Source organism: Linepithema humile, chromosome 6 (genome assembly GCF_040581485.1).
Source record: "Linepithema humile isolate Giens D197 chromosome 6, Lhum_UNIL_v1.0, whole genome shotgun sequence".
In the NCBI taxonomy this organism is placed as follows: domain Eukaryota; kingdom Metazoa; phylum Arthropoda; class Insecta; order Hymenoptera; family Formicidae; genus Linepithema; species Linepithema humile.
In genome coordinates, this window is record NC_090133.1 from 29,307,463 (window position 1) to 29,327,335 (window position 19,873).

Consider the following 19,873-nt stretch of genomic DNA (forward strand, 5'->3'; position numbering starts at 1 on the left):
AAAAATTAACAAAAATGTTTCTAATTAAAAGCTCGTGTCTTTTTGAATTACTTTTAATCGATAGCGTTTGTGATTGCGATTGTTCTTCGCTACAGCTGTTCGCTGTTGTATTGACGTGATCCCTTCGTTAAGTCGCCATCGATCGCGACCTAAAATTTATTTTGGACTACGTTTACAACGAGCTTAAATAAAACGATAATGAAAGTCGCATTCGATCGCCGCGGGCTTATCGGTGATAGTTGAAACCCCGGAGGATGAATTATGGAATTTTATCGCGTATAGCATGGCCGCTTCAGGAAAGCGGCGCGCAAGTCCGAGAACGTCCTGTAAACCACCCACAAAAGCACATTGGTCGATGAAAAGCTACACAGGTCCGCCTTTCGTGAAAAGCTTAGGCATGCGCGTTCTTCTTGCGGTACGTCGAGTAGGAGAGGCTATTTACTGAGCGTATTGCTGCTTTTGCTAATATATAGTTGTCGAGACGTCGTACAATTTCCGTATTCGCGATTTGCATAAATAAGAACTTTTATAAAAGTATATTACAATATTCATAAATTGATCTATCATTTGATAGTATTCCTTTTTTCAGTAAGAAAAAATTTGTGCGTATTTTTTTATTATCTACGTAAAAACTCTTGAATAAAAATGATATGAATATATTAATAGAGTAGTAAATATATTAATAGAGTAGATTGATATATTTAGATAAAACAAAAGTGAGAAGTGTGTAATATAAAATAATTTTTTAATAATATTAATGAGATATGCGAAAATCACCTGCATCTTACGCGACATTAAATTAAAAATTAAAAACACCTAGACAAAATCATCGATGCAAGCTACATCTTTATGTTTGGAGCTTCTAATTCAACTTTATTCATAAAATTGTAAAGTTATGAAATACGATGCCAAATTATTGTTACATCAACATTATATTTGCGTGCATCTACGTATTAATCGTAAAACGCACAAAGTTATTCCGCGCAGAACTTTTAACTTCCCAAAGCAGGATGTACCCCAAGGGTACATCGTAAACATATCACGTACATCGTAAACATAGACACGTGTCCTGGACATAATAGGGCGATTTGTTTAATCGATGGCAAGACCCTTTGATTCTGATAGGCCTCGCGATCCACGATCCACTCACATATTTTTCTTGGTTTTACGATGTTAGCCATTGTCATCGATATTTTTATTGCGAATTTTCTGTGATGTTATTAATGTAATATGTAATATGTATTTTCAATATTTTAATTATATATCTGCGGTGTAATTTTTAAAAATTACATTGCAAAAATTTTTATTTTATTTGAAATCAACTGTAAGGCAATGATTTCGTAACTTGCTGATGAATATTTACAATTTTAACGATTTTTTGCAACGATTATTTCCGATACATAATTTTCGCAATGCTGTCGCTAAAGACGAAAGCCGAATCCGATCGCTGAAAGTTTTATCGAGCATGAAACCATAGTAGTTAACATAGCGGTAACTAACGAAAAAAAGGCAGTAATTCTAACAAATAGCATTTCCGCGAGATTCCTTTTCTAGATTTCGCAAATTAGTTAGGAGTTTCGCGATGAAAGTTTCTAATCACTGATGTTGCTTTTGTCGGTATGTTCTTCCACATCATTGGATATACCAAATTATCAAATCAATTAATCTCCCACTTAGAACTCCGATAGTTCAACATGTTTAACATATTCTTCAACTTTTTACGGAGCGTTCAGAATTTTCGCGCAATGTTGCTGTTCTGGCGGAGAAATTACTCGCTAAAAATTGCTAAATATTTGTTATTTATTAAATTCATTCCATATATATCACTGTAAGCTTGCGTCGCAACAATGTCACAATTTGCGGCGAATAATGGTTCTCGTTATACACGCGGACAAACGCGCCATCGCGGACTTTACTACACCGGCTGCTCTAGATTTTCATGGGAGATTGTTTATAATGCAAGAGAGAGGATGTGTGGACTACTTTGCGACTTGCGCGAGTCGTTACTGTTGCTGCCGCCGTGATCGTTCGGCGTACAAATGTTCCATATGTAGAACGAACCGGCCGTAAACCGGAGGAAGCGATAATCTATTTTATTAACAAGGTTTTCCTTTCTTGAATCGATTCGTGATTGATCTTTAAGCGCCGTATTGCCGAATAATAAGTCACGTGCGAGAAAAACGTACTGCTTATGACAGTAAAACGTAACGATTGAACGATCTATCAATCTGTAAAATATTTTGTTTATCCAACTGGACCAAATATGTTTAATCTCGCGATGATTCTCGGAGAAAAAATTCAAGAAGGTGAAGAATTCTTAACTTTACTTACGACTCTTCCTCGAGCGAAACTCTTCATCTAGACATTTTTTTTTTTTTTTTGTCTACGGTCATTTCGTTCGCGATTTTTCACAGAGTTTTACATTTAATTCTGATGTCGCTTATGCCGACGTTCATATTTATATCATCGCAAAAAGTGGCGCAACTAAGAGAGTGAAAGCCCATGAATTCCCCGAGTTAAAGTTCAGGGGGCGTATCACTGTGGGAATCCAGCGACTTTTCTCTCCCTCCGTATTGTACCACGAAGATTACAATGCTTAAGTGAATCGTTCGTGCTTCTCGACGCATCTGTCGTATAGCGTATTGCATTCGACGGTGGCGACTGAGTTGCCATTTTAAAGTAATATTTATTTATAAATAACGCAGCCGAAATATTAATAATTCATCTGCCATACAAACGCGTATTTGCAACGACAAAATTTTGTAAACACGCGTTTGTAATTAAATGCAATTTAAAGTTGATTTTACGTGCAATAAAAACTAGTGGGAAAAGAGTAAAGATTTTGGAAAATTGGTGAAAGAAAGATTTTAAAGATATTAGAGTATTCTCTCTCTACTATTGTCTTTTACTATTGTCATTGAGTTTCTGGCTGTTTTCTACTTCGAAAAACATTGTAAATTTTTAAAAATTACCACTAGTGTTGCAAGCGATCAAATTTTCAAGGTGCAAATTTGCATCCGCGTTATATTAACGTCTGAAAGAAACGTGTGACGCAAGCGAATTAGAGATCAGATCCTGTCATGTAAGTCAAAGTACATTCTCTAGACCCCGGCAAAAATTCCGTGAACTTATCGATCCTGAAGACGACGCTCGCTAACGTCGCTTGCGAATTCTCCAAGGAGACTATTATATGGTAACAAAACGATACGCCACGAGCTGGATATCGGTGGCATACAATGAGACACGATTCAAACATGCACACGATCAACGACGAGGTAGAGAACTGTGGAGAACGTGGCTATTACGGGAGAAACATGGTCGGGGCCGGGGTTTCTGTTGATGTCCCGATGTCGTGTCTTCCGCCCGAGTCACGCTAGGTTTTCTCGCTCTCGCGTCCCCGTTCGCGGATACTCTTTTTTTTATTTTTTTAAATTAATGCCGATTTTTAGACCTTACGTATGTACGCGCGAGCCAATGATCGTCTGATCGGTGCTCGCGTCTGTTTTATTCCGTGAATGTATACGCACGCACGCACGCACGCTCACATTAGACGCATTATCATATTTATTGCTATGGCGCAAGTAACATTCGCGTTCGTGGGCGAGCTGTGTCACGGATGAGCGATGTGTGGATGAGGTCAGGCCGTTGGGTTAAAACGCGCACGGACGCACGCGAGCGATCCCGCAACGCGAATTTGTACATTCGCAATAATAAATACCGAATCTATTTCCGAAGCTATAAATTGGAAAATGCATGACTCATGCAAGATAATATGACATGGATATATTATTTTAAATCTAAAAAATTATTGAGGCTTGAATTGAGACAATGCAGAGAAGGTTGATATTAATTTTAACACATGTTGGAATGTTTATGAAAATGTAGGAATTTTACATAAAAGCTCGAAAGTTTAAAAATTAAAAGAATCTAGTCTGTGTCTTTATATATTTTTTCAATCTAGTTCAAACCGTTTCAATTGGTCGTGAATATATATTTAACTATTGCGATCGCGATATAGCAAAGAGATACTTTTAAACAATATTACACAAAGAAGGTTTCACAATGAAAATGTACATCGTTACTAACAATTCGTCGATTTCTGAGCTCGATCGAGTAAATATATATCTAACGAGTTTGTTCACGCGCAGGCTAACGTGTCAGGTGAAAGGTACACAGGTGTGGCTAACGTAACAGAGTTTGCACTATGCGCAAATTTAAAGTGAAACTTTAAATAATTCGCGTCGTCGCTCGTGCCCAATTATGCCTGTTGTGAACTCGTGTGGAACGCGAGCATTGAATGGACTCATCCGAAAGTACGAACAAATAGATCATTGTCAGTTTATATATTATACCGAATCTGCCAAAAAGACCGGATAGACTTTTGATGACAAAATCGGACTTAATTTTTAAAACGCTATAAAAATTTTTAGACATTTAAAAGAATTATTTTATTTTTAAAGCAGTTTGTTTTCTCGCTTTGGATTTTCCTGAATGCTACGTTCTATCTGCATACTTTTACGAGTCTTTGAGATTCTCCTTGAGACAATACAAAGCAAGACGCGAGAGTACTATACTTGGGGATTCATGGCTCTTTATGCTGTGCGCGCGTGATACAGGTATTTCCGATAATCGCAGCGACGTTAACCGCAGTAATAATGGCATCTGTAATTTACTGTACGACAATCAAGCTCTAGCCATTCGCAAACTTTGATTATAAAAGAAATTTATTTTACATTTTCCTTCTTTTCTTGTTTATCCTCGTTGCTTGCTCTTACAATCATACGCCATAAATCATTTTGACACCAAGACTGGTGAGCAGCGATTAATTGTTCCATTGTACTGGCCTGAAATTAGAGCGTGATAATCATGCGCACAAAATTTCGCATCTTAATGCAAGCTCGTAGACGCAATTTAATTAATAATAATTTTATGAGCAAGAGAGTAATTATACGATCCTAAAAAAGCCAGATGTGTCTTAATTTTTGACAGAAATAACTCGCGAATTAAATTTCAGGAAACCAAAATTACAGTCTTTAACTAGTATATAATAAATTTTGTTTACTTTAGGAAAATTTTACGTAATAACGAAGAACATTGCGTTACAAATTGTTTTTATCAAATTATATGTTCCTTTGCATATTACATATGAATATACAGCATATAGGAAGACTTTGTAGTAATATTTTTTATTTTTTGTACAAATTATCTTAAAACGAATAAAATTTTTTAGTCTCGTAAAATTTTTATTATGAGTTTTACAAAAAGAAATTGTGCAACTGATGAGATATATTTGTCAATTTCATCCGTGTATTGCTCGTTAATTTTTATTTCTCGTATGCGATTCCAAATTGATATAGATGATTATATGCAGGATGACAATATAACGACGTCAATAATTCTCTATTGCTTCACTAACCCAATTTATTTAAGATCACGATTTAATATCTGTGTGTGTGTGTGTGTGTGTGATTTTAATCCAATGTATTTTGCTAAGTTATCGAAATCAATGAATTTAAACCGTGCGCGAGCATATTCTTCACGTTGCAATAAATCAGACGGCGTTATGCGTGGGAGAAATAACGAACAATTTGCAATCCCGATAAGAATCTTGTGATGAGGTGAACAATTGAATCAGCGCGAAGAACCGACAATACTGGTTGTATGCAAATTCCATTGACGTTGCCAGGCATAATGAAATGTTGATAGTTGCTCGCACGACCTCGCCGGTTTCTGTAGTTGTAATGTAGTTAAGTATCGTGATGTGATCGAACAACATACTTTAAAAGAAAGAAAAGTCCGGTAAAACATCCGGCAATACCAATTGATTGAATGACTCTATATTTACACATGACATAATTATTGGACGACTATTTTCAGATTAAACATAAAATATTTTCCAAACCACTTATTTACACAACAAATGTGTACAGCACAAATATATACACTTTATTATTTTTTGAGTTACAAAAGATTAAAAAATGTTTGTATAAAAGTTGTTTAATTCGGAGAAAATAATAATATAATTAAACTTTTTGGAAATACTGCTGTTTTCAAAATAGCAGTACGGATTTTGTTGCTTAGTGTTATCGCTCATAATAATCTCTTATTCTCACAGCATTTCGTAATAATTGATGATACACGGAGAAAATTTTATATAAAAAATTACTATGTACGGCATTAACCGCGGACCATGAAGTCGCGGACCGAAAATTTTTACTATGTTTCACATGTGAAAAACATAGTAAAAATTTTTATAATTCCTTCACGGTCCGCGATTACTACCGTACGTAGTAATTTTTGATATAAAATTTTCTCTGTGTAGCATAAGAAATTCCAAATCGATATAGATAGTATGTGTAAAATGCAATGATGTCAATTTTGTTTGAGAATAAAAAGATGTCGGTTAAGAATGCACAGCTTCTCTCATTCTCACAGCTCTATTACGTTAGTTAATAATGCATTCGTTAATAATTATAACGCATTTATAACAAGTTTTTACGTTTTTTCTTTTTACTAGTATTGCAGCGGCAGGTTATTTATATCGTTGCAAATCGCATACGTAAGTCCAGACTAATTAACCGTCAGTGACAGTGTTTATTACTGTAATGGCCGATCGTTCTCATTCCACGTATCATAACGCAATGTTTATAGGCGATACACACATACCACGGGTGCTAGAAGAGTCGCGTTGTAATGGACTGCCTTTGCATAACAGACGTGTCAGTCCGCCGCCGGAGCAACGATAGACCGAAAGATTTACGCGGGCAATTATGCGTTTCATGAGCGAGCAATGACAGTGGACAGCGGTGGTCGGCAAGCAACGATGAATAAGTAAACGGCCGTTTAACCAGAGGCAAACATTTGCATATTATCGGCCTGCCACCGGCCGCCGTCCCTCGTCCTTTAGCGAGGGTTTCATAGCCTGGGAATGTCCCGTTCTCGGTGTGTGCGCGCGCCCGGTCCCCTTCTTTCTCCCCCCGCGTTAATGATAATACAAGCAGAGGGTTGATACAACACGAGCGGGGGCGGGCCTCTTAATGCACGCCGATTACACGCACCCGTGAGCATTTACGCACGCGACGAGAAATGAATTCGTGGCTCTCGGCGCACGAGTGACGGACGTGTACGGCCGGAGCAGGTGCTTGCCGAAAGAATTCTGATGGAGTAATTGAATGATAATTGATCTGCAAACTTATCTTTAATAGTAAACTTTTTTTTCTTGAACGAATGATGATACGTTTAAGTCAGCGTTGCGAGAGAGATGATTCATGCGCCAAGTGGCAGTATTTAGAAATTCAATCACCGAATTTATATCTTAAAAATTAGTAGAAACTTTGATATCATTTTCTGCCTTGACTTTATCTGTCGATGCATCGTGATATCATGCTTGTTTTCATCACTTTGTCCAGTCACAAATATTCCTGCATAATCCGCGTAAAAATTGTTTACGATTATTTGCATGATCAAATAATTTTTGCAAATTGCGTACTAAAAAATTAAATTTTAATTATAATATTTACATGTTTTTATACTGTTGTTCACGGATTTGTATTGTCATCGTAAAAAAGGAAATAATTTTTTTTCCCAAAAATGTCAATCGCTATAAATTAATATAATTTATTATTTCACGTGAATTAGTAAAATTAATCGTATAATTCCGACTTTCCGGGAATAATACGAAAATTAGGATACTTTGAATTTATCTGCGAATGTCGTGTTGACGACGAGTTATTTTAGTCAGTCGTCTGCTGACAGATAAATGATCAAAGCGCCATGCCCTAGTTAATTGATAATCAATACTGAAAATTTAGTCTAATCAGAAACTTGTCGAAATGAATAGCAGTGACCGAAAATTTCCGCAGTTATCATGCAGTTGTTATCTACGAGTATTTATTTCGTACAAATTTTTTATTTTATGGTGATGTGATATTTTTAGTTTATAGTTTTTTTCATAATTATTTAACTACGATGAACAAATTCGGGAAAACAAACTTAATTAAGAAAAATGAAAAATAACATGCAACAACAGCGTGGCAATATTAAAAGTCATTAAATAAATAATTTATTTTTTTAATATTTATAAGAAAGCACAAATATTCTAAATCGTACATTATTTGTTTAATGCCAAATTTTTTAATTTATATCTTCGTTAAAATTGTCTGCTTTTAAGTATTTAAAATTAGTTTTCTATAATTCTATGATTTTTCAATTTACGCTCTTATGTCACACACAAATTCTTAATTTATGGAAAGCGAATAAAAAAAGTATAATTGCGATGAGAAAACATTAGTCTTAGAAGTCACGTCACAATGTCTTACATGTGATAGTACGTGATAGTATCGAAGAAAGGGGGCTGCGTACAACCACCCCTTTCAACCCGAAATAAGCACCGCCCTCAAAGAGGTAGTAATCCCCACTATACTCGGAATATGGTGGAGGCATCGGAGCTTTCCGATGGAGGAGATTCACGATTAAGTCGCGAGCTACCGTGGACTATTGTGTTTCGTTTTGCTATACTAAAGAACCAAAACCATGAGCGTTTTGGGCGCCCATTTTTTGCGAAGAATTATTAGAAATTAGTCCCATCTCAATAACATCCGTAGATACCGGTTGACATCTCGCGCATTGGTGTCTCACAAATCTGTGACGAGCATTTCAGTAATTTATCGTTCCGCGCAGAAGAGAAACGAATTATGAAGTGCTACGTAGAATGCAAAAACTCACGCGGTTCTTGAACAAACTGTATGCAAATGAAGTGATATTTATTTCATGCGTTGATCATTCATTCACGTGATAATCGAGTTTGCGAGTCGGTTATGTATGTTATGCGATGAAGTGTCGTTCTCGTCTTATTCAGACATTCTTCCGAGAGTGATCGAGGTTCGCTAAAGTTTTATTTCACCGCTATGGAATTTTCATGGGCGCTTCAGCATCAGTCGAATGATCAGAACGGACGGAATCATCATCCGGGCGATCATCACGAAGACGCGAATATAATCGGTCAAGTGAACGCTCGTCGATTGCTCGGCGTGGCAGGTAATCGAGTATTAGCATGTAATTTGTATAAGCGGCAAGGAGTGTTTTTTTTTTAATACTTTATGTATAATATTGCACGTTTTAGCATTCGCGAGCGTTTGATAGAATAGTATATTATTTGCAATATAAACGAATAAACGAATTGAATGATGTTTAGTAAATTTTTCATAAACGAAAATAGGCTATCGATCATTAACATGTTGATTAACGATGCTAATTTAAAAAAAAAAATCATAAAGCGTAAAGCAATGAAGTTAATATAAATGGAGAAATCATAATTGTGAAATTTACCATTGTAAATTGACCGACCACATTTCCGCGAAAGAACGGAAGAGCGCAAACTCTCTCTTATAAAGAAGGAAATAATTTTTATTTATTGCAAAAAGATGGAATGTGTGAAGGAAATATTAATGATATATTCGATGAAGTTATTAATGCGTCAATACTATTTTTTTTCTTATGCCTTGGAAATTGATTTCCTCGTATTCGTTAGAAATAAATCTTTTTTTTCAGAGAATATTGGGAAAAGTCTCGCGTATAAATGATAATTTACTGTATTTTCAGCTTTTACCCCTTTCCGAAATTTATTGAATTTAAAAAATAATTGAAGGAATAGTGCCAATACTTATTGTTTTATTTCCAAGATATTCTGTATGATATTTTAATATAACATTTTAATTTTTGAAATCATTCATATTTATTTATATTTTGCATTGATTAATTCTACAATAAATTACTAGAAACATTTTTTTAAGCAAAATTATGGAAATAAATTTTAGCCCTCTATGTAATTCCAGTCTCTTCGATTAATATATCTTATTCTATTTATCTGTTTAAACCGGACATTCTATATTCATCATTTAAACGATCGTATTGTTAATTCACGATGACATTGTTATCGTGTTCGGGACAACATGTGTCGAATGTCGACACGTTCGCGATCACGAACAGCGGTTTAACACCTGCGACCTGTTTGGGGGTCCTCCCCTCGAAAGTCTCTTAATGGCCGTGAAAGAAACGCTGCACCCTGCTAATCGTTTGGGACTCAGGTGGGATTCAGGTGGGTCGGATTCGTATCGCCGCTCGCCGGCAGCTGCATCAAAGCCGGCGATTAACACAGGGGTGAAGTCGACGGATCCGACGGTGGTTCGATTAACTTCCTCAGTTTAAACGTTCACGATACAATCGTGACAACGCGTTTACGCGTGTTGCAAGGGTAATTTTGATGCGTCAATATCGCTTTCTATCGCTGTGCGTATCACACAGCGGTTCGACGCGGTAAACGCGCATCGTATTCCATCGCGAAGGATGAAAGCCGACCAATTTTCATAGACTAGTCGTCGCCGGACGCCGATGCGTTTCTATTTACCTCGCCGGAGAAAGTAGTCGACGGTCCGACACACGTCGAAAGTCTGTATGCATGGGCGGTTTTTTTTTTTTATGTCGTTCGGGATATTCGATCGATTCGGAATGGCGCAATTATTACGCGATTGTTTTATACACAGCTGGATGCACTTTAATTGAAATCAACATTCTTATACATCGCGAGCCACGAGAAGAAACGTATATAATTGTGCTCGGTGAAAGTCATCGCAATTAATTTGCCGCGAGAAAAAGCATTATTTGCAATGTCTACCTTTTTGAAATTTGCAAAGAAAGAGGAAAGCTTATTTGCTATAAAGTTTGCATTCAATAGACGGATGAAATCAATATATTCTGATAGATTTTGCAGTAATTTTTTAATTTTTGATAAAATTATTCAAAAAAGTGTAGAATGTGCAAATACTTTGCTTGTCTTTTACATGAGATATTTATACATCTTGAAATTATATGTATGCATGTTAGAAAATTCTGCTCCGAAGGCACGGAATAATATAATCGGCTATTGTAATATCCATGTATTGATATCGACTCGATAATTTATAACTATGCGCATGGCGCATATCTAGCGTAATGATATTCAGATTTAAACTGCCTCCCATGCTTAACGGGGGCGGTGTTTGGTCGATACCTCAATAAAGGGTTGGCTGGCAACGACTCATCTACCATCAACTCACCCCTCCAATCCTTCTCGTAGACGCTAAACACTGTGCGCGTCCTTAAACGTTATTTCGTTTGGTTATTTAAAAATGGTAGTTTTTGTTATGTTTAAATGGCGAGGAAATAACATTTAAGGAATGTTTCCAAGAGAAATTATTAGATTTCAGTCAACATTTGTTCGAACACTATTAAAAATTATTTTTTTGTACTTTTATAAATTTTTTGTAACATTAATTTGTAATGTAATTATTTCTTCGTAATATTAAATAATTTATTAAATTATTATTATTGCTCGACTATAACATGTGGAAAAGCTTTCGGCGAGACAATACGACGCGACGTTACATCTCGTTATTCACTTGAAAAGAGTCCTCTTGGCTCCCAACGCTCAATGTCTGTGAATGTTTGGCCGGAAATAACGTATTATAATCCTTTGAGCTTGTAGTCTTAAGCGCTTAAATACATGCAAAGTACCCGCATCCCTACACTTCAAAACAAGAGTATTAATGTCGATTGTAAGAATCGGTGACTTTGACTACTTTGCGATTTTTTAGACTTCGCCAAATTATTGGCGAAGTCATTTCTTCCCACTTTGCGTGGAGGAATTTATAAATATAATAAATCACTTTCTACATCTGTATCTAAAAGTGAACATTTCGGCGGAATTTAGGAACAGTCATAAGATTCGGAAAAACGAGTTGTCCGTTTTTCCTCGCTCGTTGACGCTCTGCTCATTCAACTGCGTCGTCCGTGAATCGCAATCATCCGTGAAATTCGTTCGTTGTTCAATAAAACAACTTTCTCCCTTGCCAAAAACTTACCGGGAGTTATATACTTACAATGCGCCTTACTTGAAATCTCTTTCTCACCGAAGATGCTCCTCTCACAGAGGCCTCTTGCACCTTATGACGCAATGAGTGACGACAGCGGCGGACGCATCTGTGCGAAACGCGCAACAATTTTGTGATATTCATAATTACACACTGTGTTATAATGAATATTGCTGAAATGGATGATAGTACTTCTGACTTTAATTGGATATAATGACATCACATGTACTTAACAAAGATAATTTGCTCTCATCTCAATGCAAAAGTTTTTTTCTCCGTGTTATTATTTTTTTTAATATGTGTAAAAGATTTGTTATATGTTATTCAATTATTATATTTTTACAAATAATTGTACGAATAATATTCGGATAACATTGTAACGAGAATACTCAAATAATCCAACCGTATTAAATGAAAAAATTAAAGCTCCGCTTTAATTATATATCATCTTTTTCATTCGTTATCTATAATATTATCCGAATAAAATTTTGCTCTGTTATTACGATACTAACTGATGATTTTTTTCAGGTCGTAATGATTTCGTCGGGGGGATAGACAACGAGGCCTTGGATTTTTCGCAATTGGAGGACTTTATTAACAGCGACAGTGAACAACCTGCAACGTAAGTTTAAAAAGCATGAATTTTAAATTTCTGCATCATTATTATTTATTTCTGTGCTATCTCTGTCTTGTCGCGACTTGCGTCGGCTTAAAAAAAAAAACTTAATTGAACGAGAAACCTGATCTGAGGCCTCAAAGCATTCTGGTGACGCAGAGTTTAACTATATTCGGAAGCCATGGTTAACGCCTACAAATGCGCGTGTTCGTTGAACGTGCACAATGCGTATCGCCAATGCACTAATCGCAAGCTCCAATTGTCATTTCTCAGCGCAACGCTTTTATTTATATTATTAATTGCATAGTCATGTTATGTACAGGATGTTCCAGACTCCAAACCTGGGACACTTTTATATTTTACATTATTTTTCAATCCGTTCTCTTTATGATATAAAATAAAATTAATTAAATGGATTGGCTTACCGGCATGATGCAAATCAACGGAGTTGTTGACAAGTTGATCTGCAACACACAAAGTACACTTAAAGTGTAGCAGCGTTGAAAATAATTATTTGAGAAATAATTATTACGCACATTAAACTTTTACTCATCTTTTATGCAAATATCTATTTCTCAAATGATTACTTTAAACGCTGCTATAATTTTGATGTACCTTGTATGTTGCAGATCAACTTGCGAACAACTTCGCTGCTGCGCACCGGCGTGCCGGTGAGTCAATCCAGTTTGGTTTTATTTTAATATTATTAAGAGAAGGGATAGAAAAATAATGTATGACGCTCTATATACATTTAGTTTGCAGGCGCACTTTGGATTCATTGATAATTCTATAAACTGGAATTGTGTAGTCATGAGGTGTTTCAGAAAATATGTGGCGAGCGTGCTATTTAAGAAGACGCGTAGAAGCGCATTTTCTGCGAAAACATACTCGGTGCCATCCACGTTTATAGGCGCCCCTTTCAAATTATGCTAATTAACGAATTCAGATAACACGCTTTTGCCGTTCAACAGCACGAGCGCGCGTTTCCTGCGAGAGCGACGCGACGTATCAGGCTAAATTTCTAAATTGCTCCATCTCGACGCTATGTATCCAGGCTATTCTACCAGCACGGCATGGCGATTATCATAGGAATGCTTACTATGCTTTAACAATATTATTCATATTTTATTAACGGAAACCACTGTGATGTTTTCAATTTGTCACTCTCCTTCTTTCTTTCTCTCTCTATTAGAATCTCTTTATAAATATTATATATAATATTTATATTAGACTTAGGAAACTCAAGATTTGGCACTCTAAATAAAAGCAACAACGCACGAATCTACCGAGCAGAAGATTCTCAATTTTCTATTTAGCTTGGGGCATAAAAGTGTCTCATCCCAGACCTGATCGCTCTTCTACTGACGTAACCGCGTACACCAGGAAACGCATCTAGCTATTCTTTACACGCGCACTGCCGCATGTATACGCGTACGTGTACGGTTTAGCCCGCAGACATATATCCGCGCAGATAGCGCGACCGCAGAGGTGTAATGATATAATGACAGAGGCGGACAGAACGGAATTGATAGAATCACAGCATGCACAGCGCTAACCCTGCTAATCCGACTTCCAGCACTCGTCTTCCATTAAGAGACACTCGGGATCCACGCAGTTGGTTAGAATTAGTCGAAAAAATTTTACTTATCTCCACTCGAATGCGAAACGTCACTCATTTAAATGGCATAATATTTATCATATTTGCGTCCCAAAATATTAAATTGTCAAAAATAGGATATTAATATATATATATATATATTGCATTTATTTATTTTTATTTGCTTTTATGTGGAATTAAATTTATTAATTTATTTTAAATATTGAATATTTCTTTTTTTAAAATTATTAATGTCTTTTTTAGTCTTCACAATTCATGATAATTGGACTCTCCAGCACACACACACTCTTCTTCCGTTAAAAAGTTACCATGAGATCACGACAAAATTTGTGATTCAGCAGACCAAAATTTGGTGATACTCGAACGCGAAATGTTATTTATTCAGTAACAGTAAATGTTAAATCGTATATATTAATGTTCAACGTGTTCAACTGCTTCTATATTGATTTATACCGATTTTTTTGTATATGAATAAATTCTGATAACTTTAGGTATTATGAATTTTTTCTCTTCTTAATTATTATTATTTCTATTTCTGTTATTTCTTCTGGCATCGCGAGATGCATATTTTGATATGACCACGTGCCTGCATCGTGATCAATACGCAACAGATATGTTATTTAAAGAAACATTAGTTAGATAGATAAGAGGAGAAAATTTATAATAACAACGCAAACGCAATGTAATTGGAACTGTTGCTTAGAGAAAGAAGATCCACTTTACAAGAGTGCTCACTTTTTTTTACAGTTCTAATTACGTTAGTTGGATAACAATGCAAAGTAATACGCGAGATAAAAGGACATACGCAGAAATTCGTGCGGCATAATAGGGAAAACAATACTCGATTATAATTTTTATTGAAAGAATCAGGAATTTCCATCCAGCTGACAACGTAATTGTGTTATGTAATGAATAAGGTATATTTTGCGTTACTTTTTAATGTTAATCTATAGAAATTGCCGATCGTTATCGGACAAGTTTCCGATTATTTCCCAGTTGGTGATTCGTAGAAAATTCATCGGACAAAAGTGTAAATCGTCGCCAACGCTTCCTCAATTCGATGGAAATTGCATAATAACACCCGTACACTGCGCGATTACAGCCTCGAGATTTCTACGAGTAAAGAAAACTCGCGAGTCGGCGACGCATTATTTTTCCATGGAATTAACGCGAGAAACCGTGATTCACGATAACGATATCTCGTGTTTTGCAAATCCAGCATGCAATCGCAGTCTCGATACTTGCTTGTCGAAGGATCAATAAAAGAATGTTGATGTAACATACACACCTCGAGTTAAATATCTACAAGATGGCCTGCCTCTTATATTTTATTTTTTAACAACAGATTTTTTTTTCTCAGCAAAAATATCAAAGCATCAATAATTTCGAGCGATGAGCGATTAATAGAAAAAAAGATTTCTCACAAACTAAACGTCAGAAAGATAAATAAGTGTCAGAAACACATTTTTTTTAATTAGACGAGTTTTACTCGGAGTTTGTTTTATTAAAATCTGACACTCAGCTGACAAAGATGTGATGACGCGAATGATGACTCCGACACTTTTGCTGAGAAAATATTGGCTTCAAATTGGCCAAAGAATTTGTTACATCTTAATGCTGCAAAATAAATATAAATTTCCACTTTTTAATAAATAACAAGATAAATAATGGGAATGAAAATAGTGAACAGCGCCTAGATATTTTCTAGGAGAAGTAAGAACTGTGTGAAGATGTTAGAAAGATCGTGATCGTGTCTAACTCTGCGTTAGATATTTTGCGGACACTCTTGCCCACAACGAAAATGGGGGTGGAACGACGTCTCACAACGGCCGCATCGAACCACCGACCTCGCAACCGGTCGGACAGCAGCAGCCACCGCCGCGATTACCCTCGCCGCAGATGACGCAGGCTCATCCAGTCTCGATAGCGTGCGCTTCCGGTACCACGACGGTGCCTAATAACAACGGCAGCTATAAAGACCCGCAGTCGTATGTTCACCCGTAAGTTTAAACTCATACGAATGATTCAAGCCGTGATGTCCGCCCCATTTTCATTGACATACACAGTTTGTTGTATTTTTCAAACAAAAACAATAAGAAAGTTTTTGATGTTACAAGCACGCGAATAATCGCGATGTTTATGATGACTCCGACACTTTTGCTGAGAAAATATTGGCTTTAAATTGGCCAAAGAATTTGTTACATCTTAACGCTGTAAAATAAATATAAATTTCTACTCTTTAATAAATAACAAGATAAAATCGCTACGATAAAATCGCGACGATTCAGTGCAACATTTATCTTCCTATATTTTTCTCAAGAAATTAAATTTGACAGAATTATGTTGGTTTTTAATTAATAAAGATTTTGAATTACATTGGAATAAATGTTAATAAAGAAGAATAATGTGTAAAACTTTAATATTTATAGAAGATTATAAATGTTATGCATGGCTTTTGTTTAAATTTGACAACAATTATTTAAACTAGAAAAAGTAATTATTAAAACGATATTTAGCTCGAAGATAATTATTATTAATTAAGTCATATTTGGCACTAAGCAATAAACCGTTAATACATTATTTCTTTTTCTTTCCATAAAAAAAATAAATGTTTTAATTTGCTTTAAAAAAAAACGCTTTAATTCGCTTTTTGAGAAACAGAGATAGAATTTATTTAAGATAAAAGCTAATAGAAAATTCATTTACGTCAAGCTGATATCTCGATGAAAATCTAGAACATCGTGTTTTTCAGACACGCGTTGCCGGAAAGTCCACCGGACAGCGGAAGCGAGCCACCGTATTCACCGCCAGGACATAATGACACTCAGCACGTGCATTCGCCACGTAAGTCTAAATTATATAAGAGTTATTTTAATGAGCGTGTAGAATTGTGTAATTTACAATTGTGTATAATTACAGATCAAAAAGCTGCCTTGCAGGAGATACTTTTGCATCACCAGAGCAACCAGTACCCGTCGAATTTGTTGCCGCCGTCCCCGAGAGCGTTGCCTGCGACAACAGATCCTCTACTGTTAACACCGGTCTTGACGCCCCATCTGACATCGGGAACGACGAATATCTCGACGCAGCCTCAGATAGGACCGTCTTTGGTACAGTTGTCGCACGAGCATAGTCCACCCGGCATCAACACCCTCTATTCCTCCCTGCAATCGGCTCCAAAAAAGAGAAAACTCAGTCAGGATGGTCTCATTCACGTTAAACAGGTGAACTCCTTTGTTCGTAAATTTATATGATCGTTTTTTTTTCTTTTTTCCGTTTCTAACGTTCTTGCGTATTATTATTCAGGAACCTGAATTGGGTACTGTGGAACACAGCTGTAGTAGCAGCAGTGCGGTACTCGATGGCGACGAAGTCGCCGACAGTAATTATATCGACGCTAGTTATCAGTGCATTCGGTTCCACCCTTTCCAACAGACATCCTGGCACGTTCTTTGCGATCACAATCTCAAAGAGTTACCGGTACCGCATTACAGGGTGGACGCCGACAAAGGTTTTAATTTTAGCAATTCGGACGACGCATTCGTCTGTCAGAAAAAGAATCATTTCCAGGTAAAAGGGCGATGTCTGATAGTTCGTACTAATAGAACAAAGTATATCGCGAGCTTAAGAATGCATTTCTCTTTGAATCTGGATATAGCGATGTGTTGTCGAAATTATATATAAGTTTTCGCCGTGTAAATGCATTCTCTTCAATTGCACTTGCGCTTTCAGATAACGTGTCACGCGCAACTTCAAGGAGAGGCTGTGTTCGTTCGAACTGGCGAAGGTCTGAAAAAAATCAGCGGTTTCCAACTGCACTTTTACGGGGTGAAAGTGGAATCGCCGTCGCAAACTATCAGAGTCGAACAAAGTCAGAGCGACAGAAGCAAGAAGCCATTTCATCCAGTAACGTGAGTTGTTTGCATAAAAGGAACAATATACACGTACCGATAGAACATAATTAGATATAATTGAATTACATCTATGATAGATATTGTGTTAACAGGGTCGATTTAGGCGGCGAGCGTGTTACGAAAGTGACAGTCGGCCGTTTGCACTTTAGCGAGACGACGAGTAATAATATGCGCAAGAAGGGAAAACCGAATCCAGATCAGAGGTATTTTCACTTGGTCGTTGGACTGCACGCCCATACCGCAGACCAAGCCAGTTATCAAGTGGTGGCTCACGCGTCGGAACGTATAATTGTCAGGGTATGTAAATCAGCGGAGAGGATAGTTCTCTCACCGACACCGGGATTGATTCTCATACATTCTAGGCGAGTAATCCGGGACAGTTTGAATCGGAAGGCAGTGGCGTAGGTGCTGAAGGTGGATGGCAGAGAGGTGCAGCCCCGGACAGCGTGTATCATGCCGGTAGAGTAGGAATTAATACGGACAGGCCGGACGAGGCTCTCGTTGTGCACGGCAATATGAAGGTGCGCGAGTTTCGAATGCGTTAACTCTGAAACAATCTGGACATTTTTACGTACTAATGAAGATTTGCTATGAATTTATTACTTTTTTATATTTGTAATATTTGTGAGTAAATATAATTACTGACAGTTAATTTAGTATTATTAATTTATAAATATATAAATAAATGGGAAGCAAAGAAATATATTTGAAGTTGCAAGTATTTATATAGAATGCAAATATATTTTCTTTTACATTTGTTATTATTGGTATTACAAATGTGTACAATAGGATGCTGTCCACTCTTTAAATTTATTTCTTTTCTTGTTCAATTTCTTCTCAAAAGCTTCGACTGCATCGATAATATATTTATGAATTATTTCACGGGTGTTGTGTAGCTGTTTAAAAGATAAATCAAATGTTAACTCGTTCAATTGATTGCAGGTTACAGGGCATATCGTTCAACCTAGCGACGCGAGAGCGAAGCAGAGCGTTCAAGAGGTGGATACGCGTGAACAGCTTCGAAACGTCCAACAACTGCGCGTTGTTCGTTATCGGTACGCGCCGGAATTCGCGCAGCACTCTGGTCTGGATGTCAAACAGGAGGATACTGGCGTCATAGCACAGGAAGTTCAGCAAATTTTGCCGGAAGCGGTGCTGCCGGCCGGTGATATAGTTCTACCAAATGGCCAGAGAATCGAAAATTTCTTAGTGGTGAATAAAGAGAGGATATTTATGGAGAACGTTGGCGCCGTCAAGGAATTATGTAAGGTAAGATTCTTACAGGTTCTTTCGCAGTTTATTAAATCAAGTTTAACCGTTTGACTACTATGGAGGAAATTATTTATCTTCCAACACAGAAATATAGTGTTACATAATAATGTAATATAGATATTTAAAAAATAAGAGGAAAGTTTACGTGGCAAAAAAATTTTGCTGGCGCTATAATTTGTAGGTAGAAAACGAAAGAATATATCAGTCCTTGGTGGCCAAACAGTACACACACGTATAACGAATTATTTACAGGTGACAGATAGTTTAGAAACCAGAATAGATCAGTTAGAGAGAATAAATAAACGACTGGCAAAGTTGAAAAGAGGGGATAGTCTAAAGAGTTCCATCAGCACGGTGTCTAGTATATCAGGCAACAAATATTCATCTTCTATCAATAACAATAAGTCATCATTGCACGGCAAGACGAAAAGGCTCGAAAGAGAGGAAGAGTTTCTCTGCAGTAATAAATTCATTCAGATTATCATTGTTATACTTATTCTCATCATGGCATTTTGGTAATTATTTATCTTGTTATTTTCTTACTTTG

General features: G+C 36.6%; 1 protein-coding gene across 9 annotated transcripts in view; it reads left to right on the forward strand.

Moving 5' to 3' along the window:
* Nucleotides 1–19,873, forward strand: part of LOC105671294 (myelin regulatory factor-like protein) — a 29,246-nt gene that overhangs the window by 4,406 nt on the left and 4,967 nt on the right. For 4 of the 9 annotated variants that reach the window (XM_067357701.1, XM_067357703.1, XM_067357702.1 and 1 more), the window contains exons 2-12: nucleotides 12,435–12,528; nucleotides 13,152–13,193; nucleotides 15,910–16,140; nucleotides 16,893–16,984; nucleotides 17,060–17,364; nucleotides 17,447–17,710; nucleotides 17,873–18,051; nucleotides 18,132–18,351; nucleotides 18,417–18,575; nucleotides 18,997–19,323; nucleotides 19,579–19,841. In XM_067357701.1, coding sequence (XP_067213802.1) covers nucleotides 12,435–12,528; nucleotides 13,152–13,193; nucleotides 15,910–16,140; nucleotides 16,893–16,984; nucleotides 17,060–17,364; nucleotides 17,447–17,710; nucleotides 17,873–18,051; nucleotides 18,132–18,351; nucleotides 18,417–18,575; nucleotides 18,997–19,323; nucleotides 19,579–19,841 — 2,176 coding nt within the window. The remainder of the gene's footprint in view (nucleotides 1–12,434; nucleotides 12,529–13,151; nucleotides 13,194–15,909; nucleotides 16,141–16,892; nucleotides 16,985–17,059; nucleotides 17,365–17,446; nucleotides 17,711–17,872; nucleotides 18,052–18,131; nucleotides 18,352–18,416; nucleotides 18,576–18,996; nucleotides 19,324–19,578; nucleotides 19,842–19,873) is intronic. The other 5 variants (XM_067357706.1, XM_067357707.1, XM_067357704.1 and 2 more) reach the window with 4 other exon arrangements.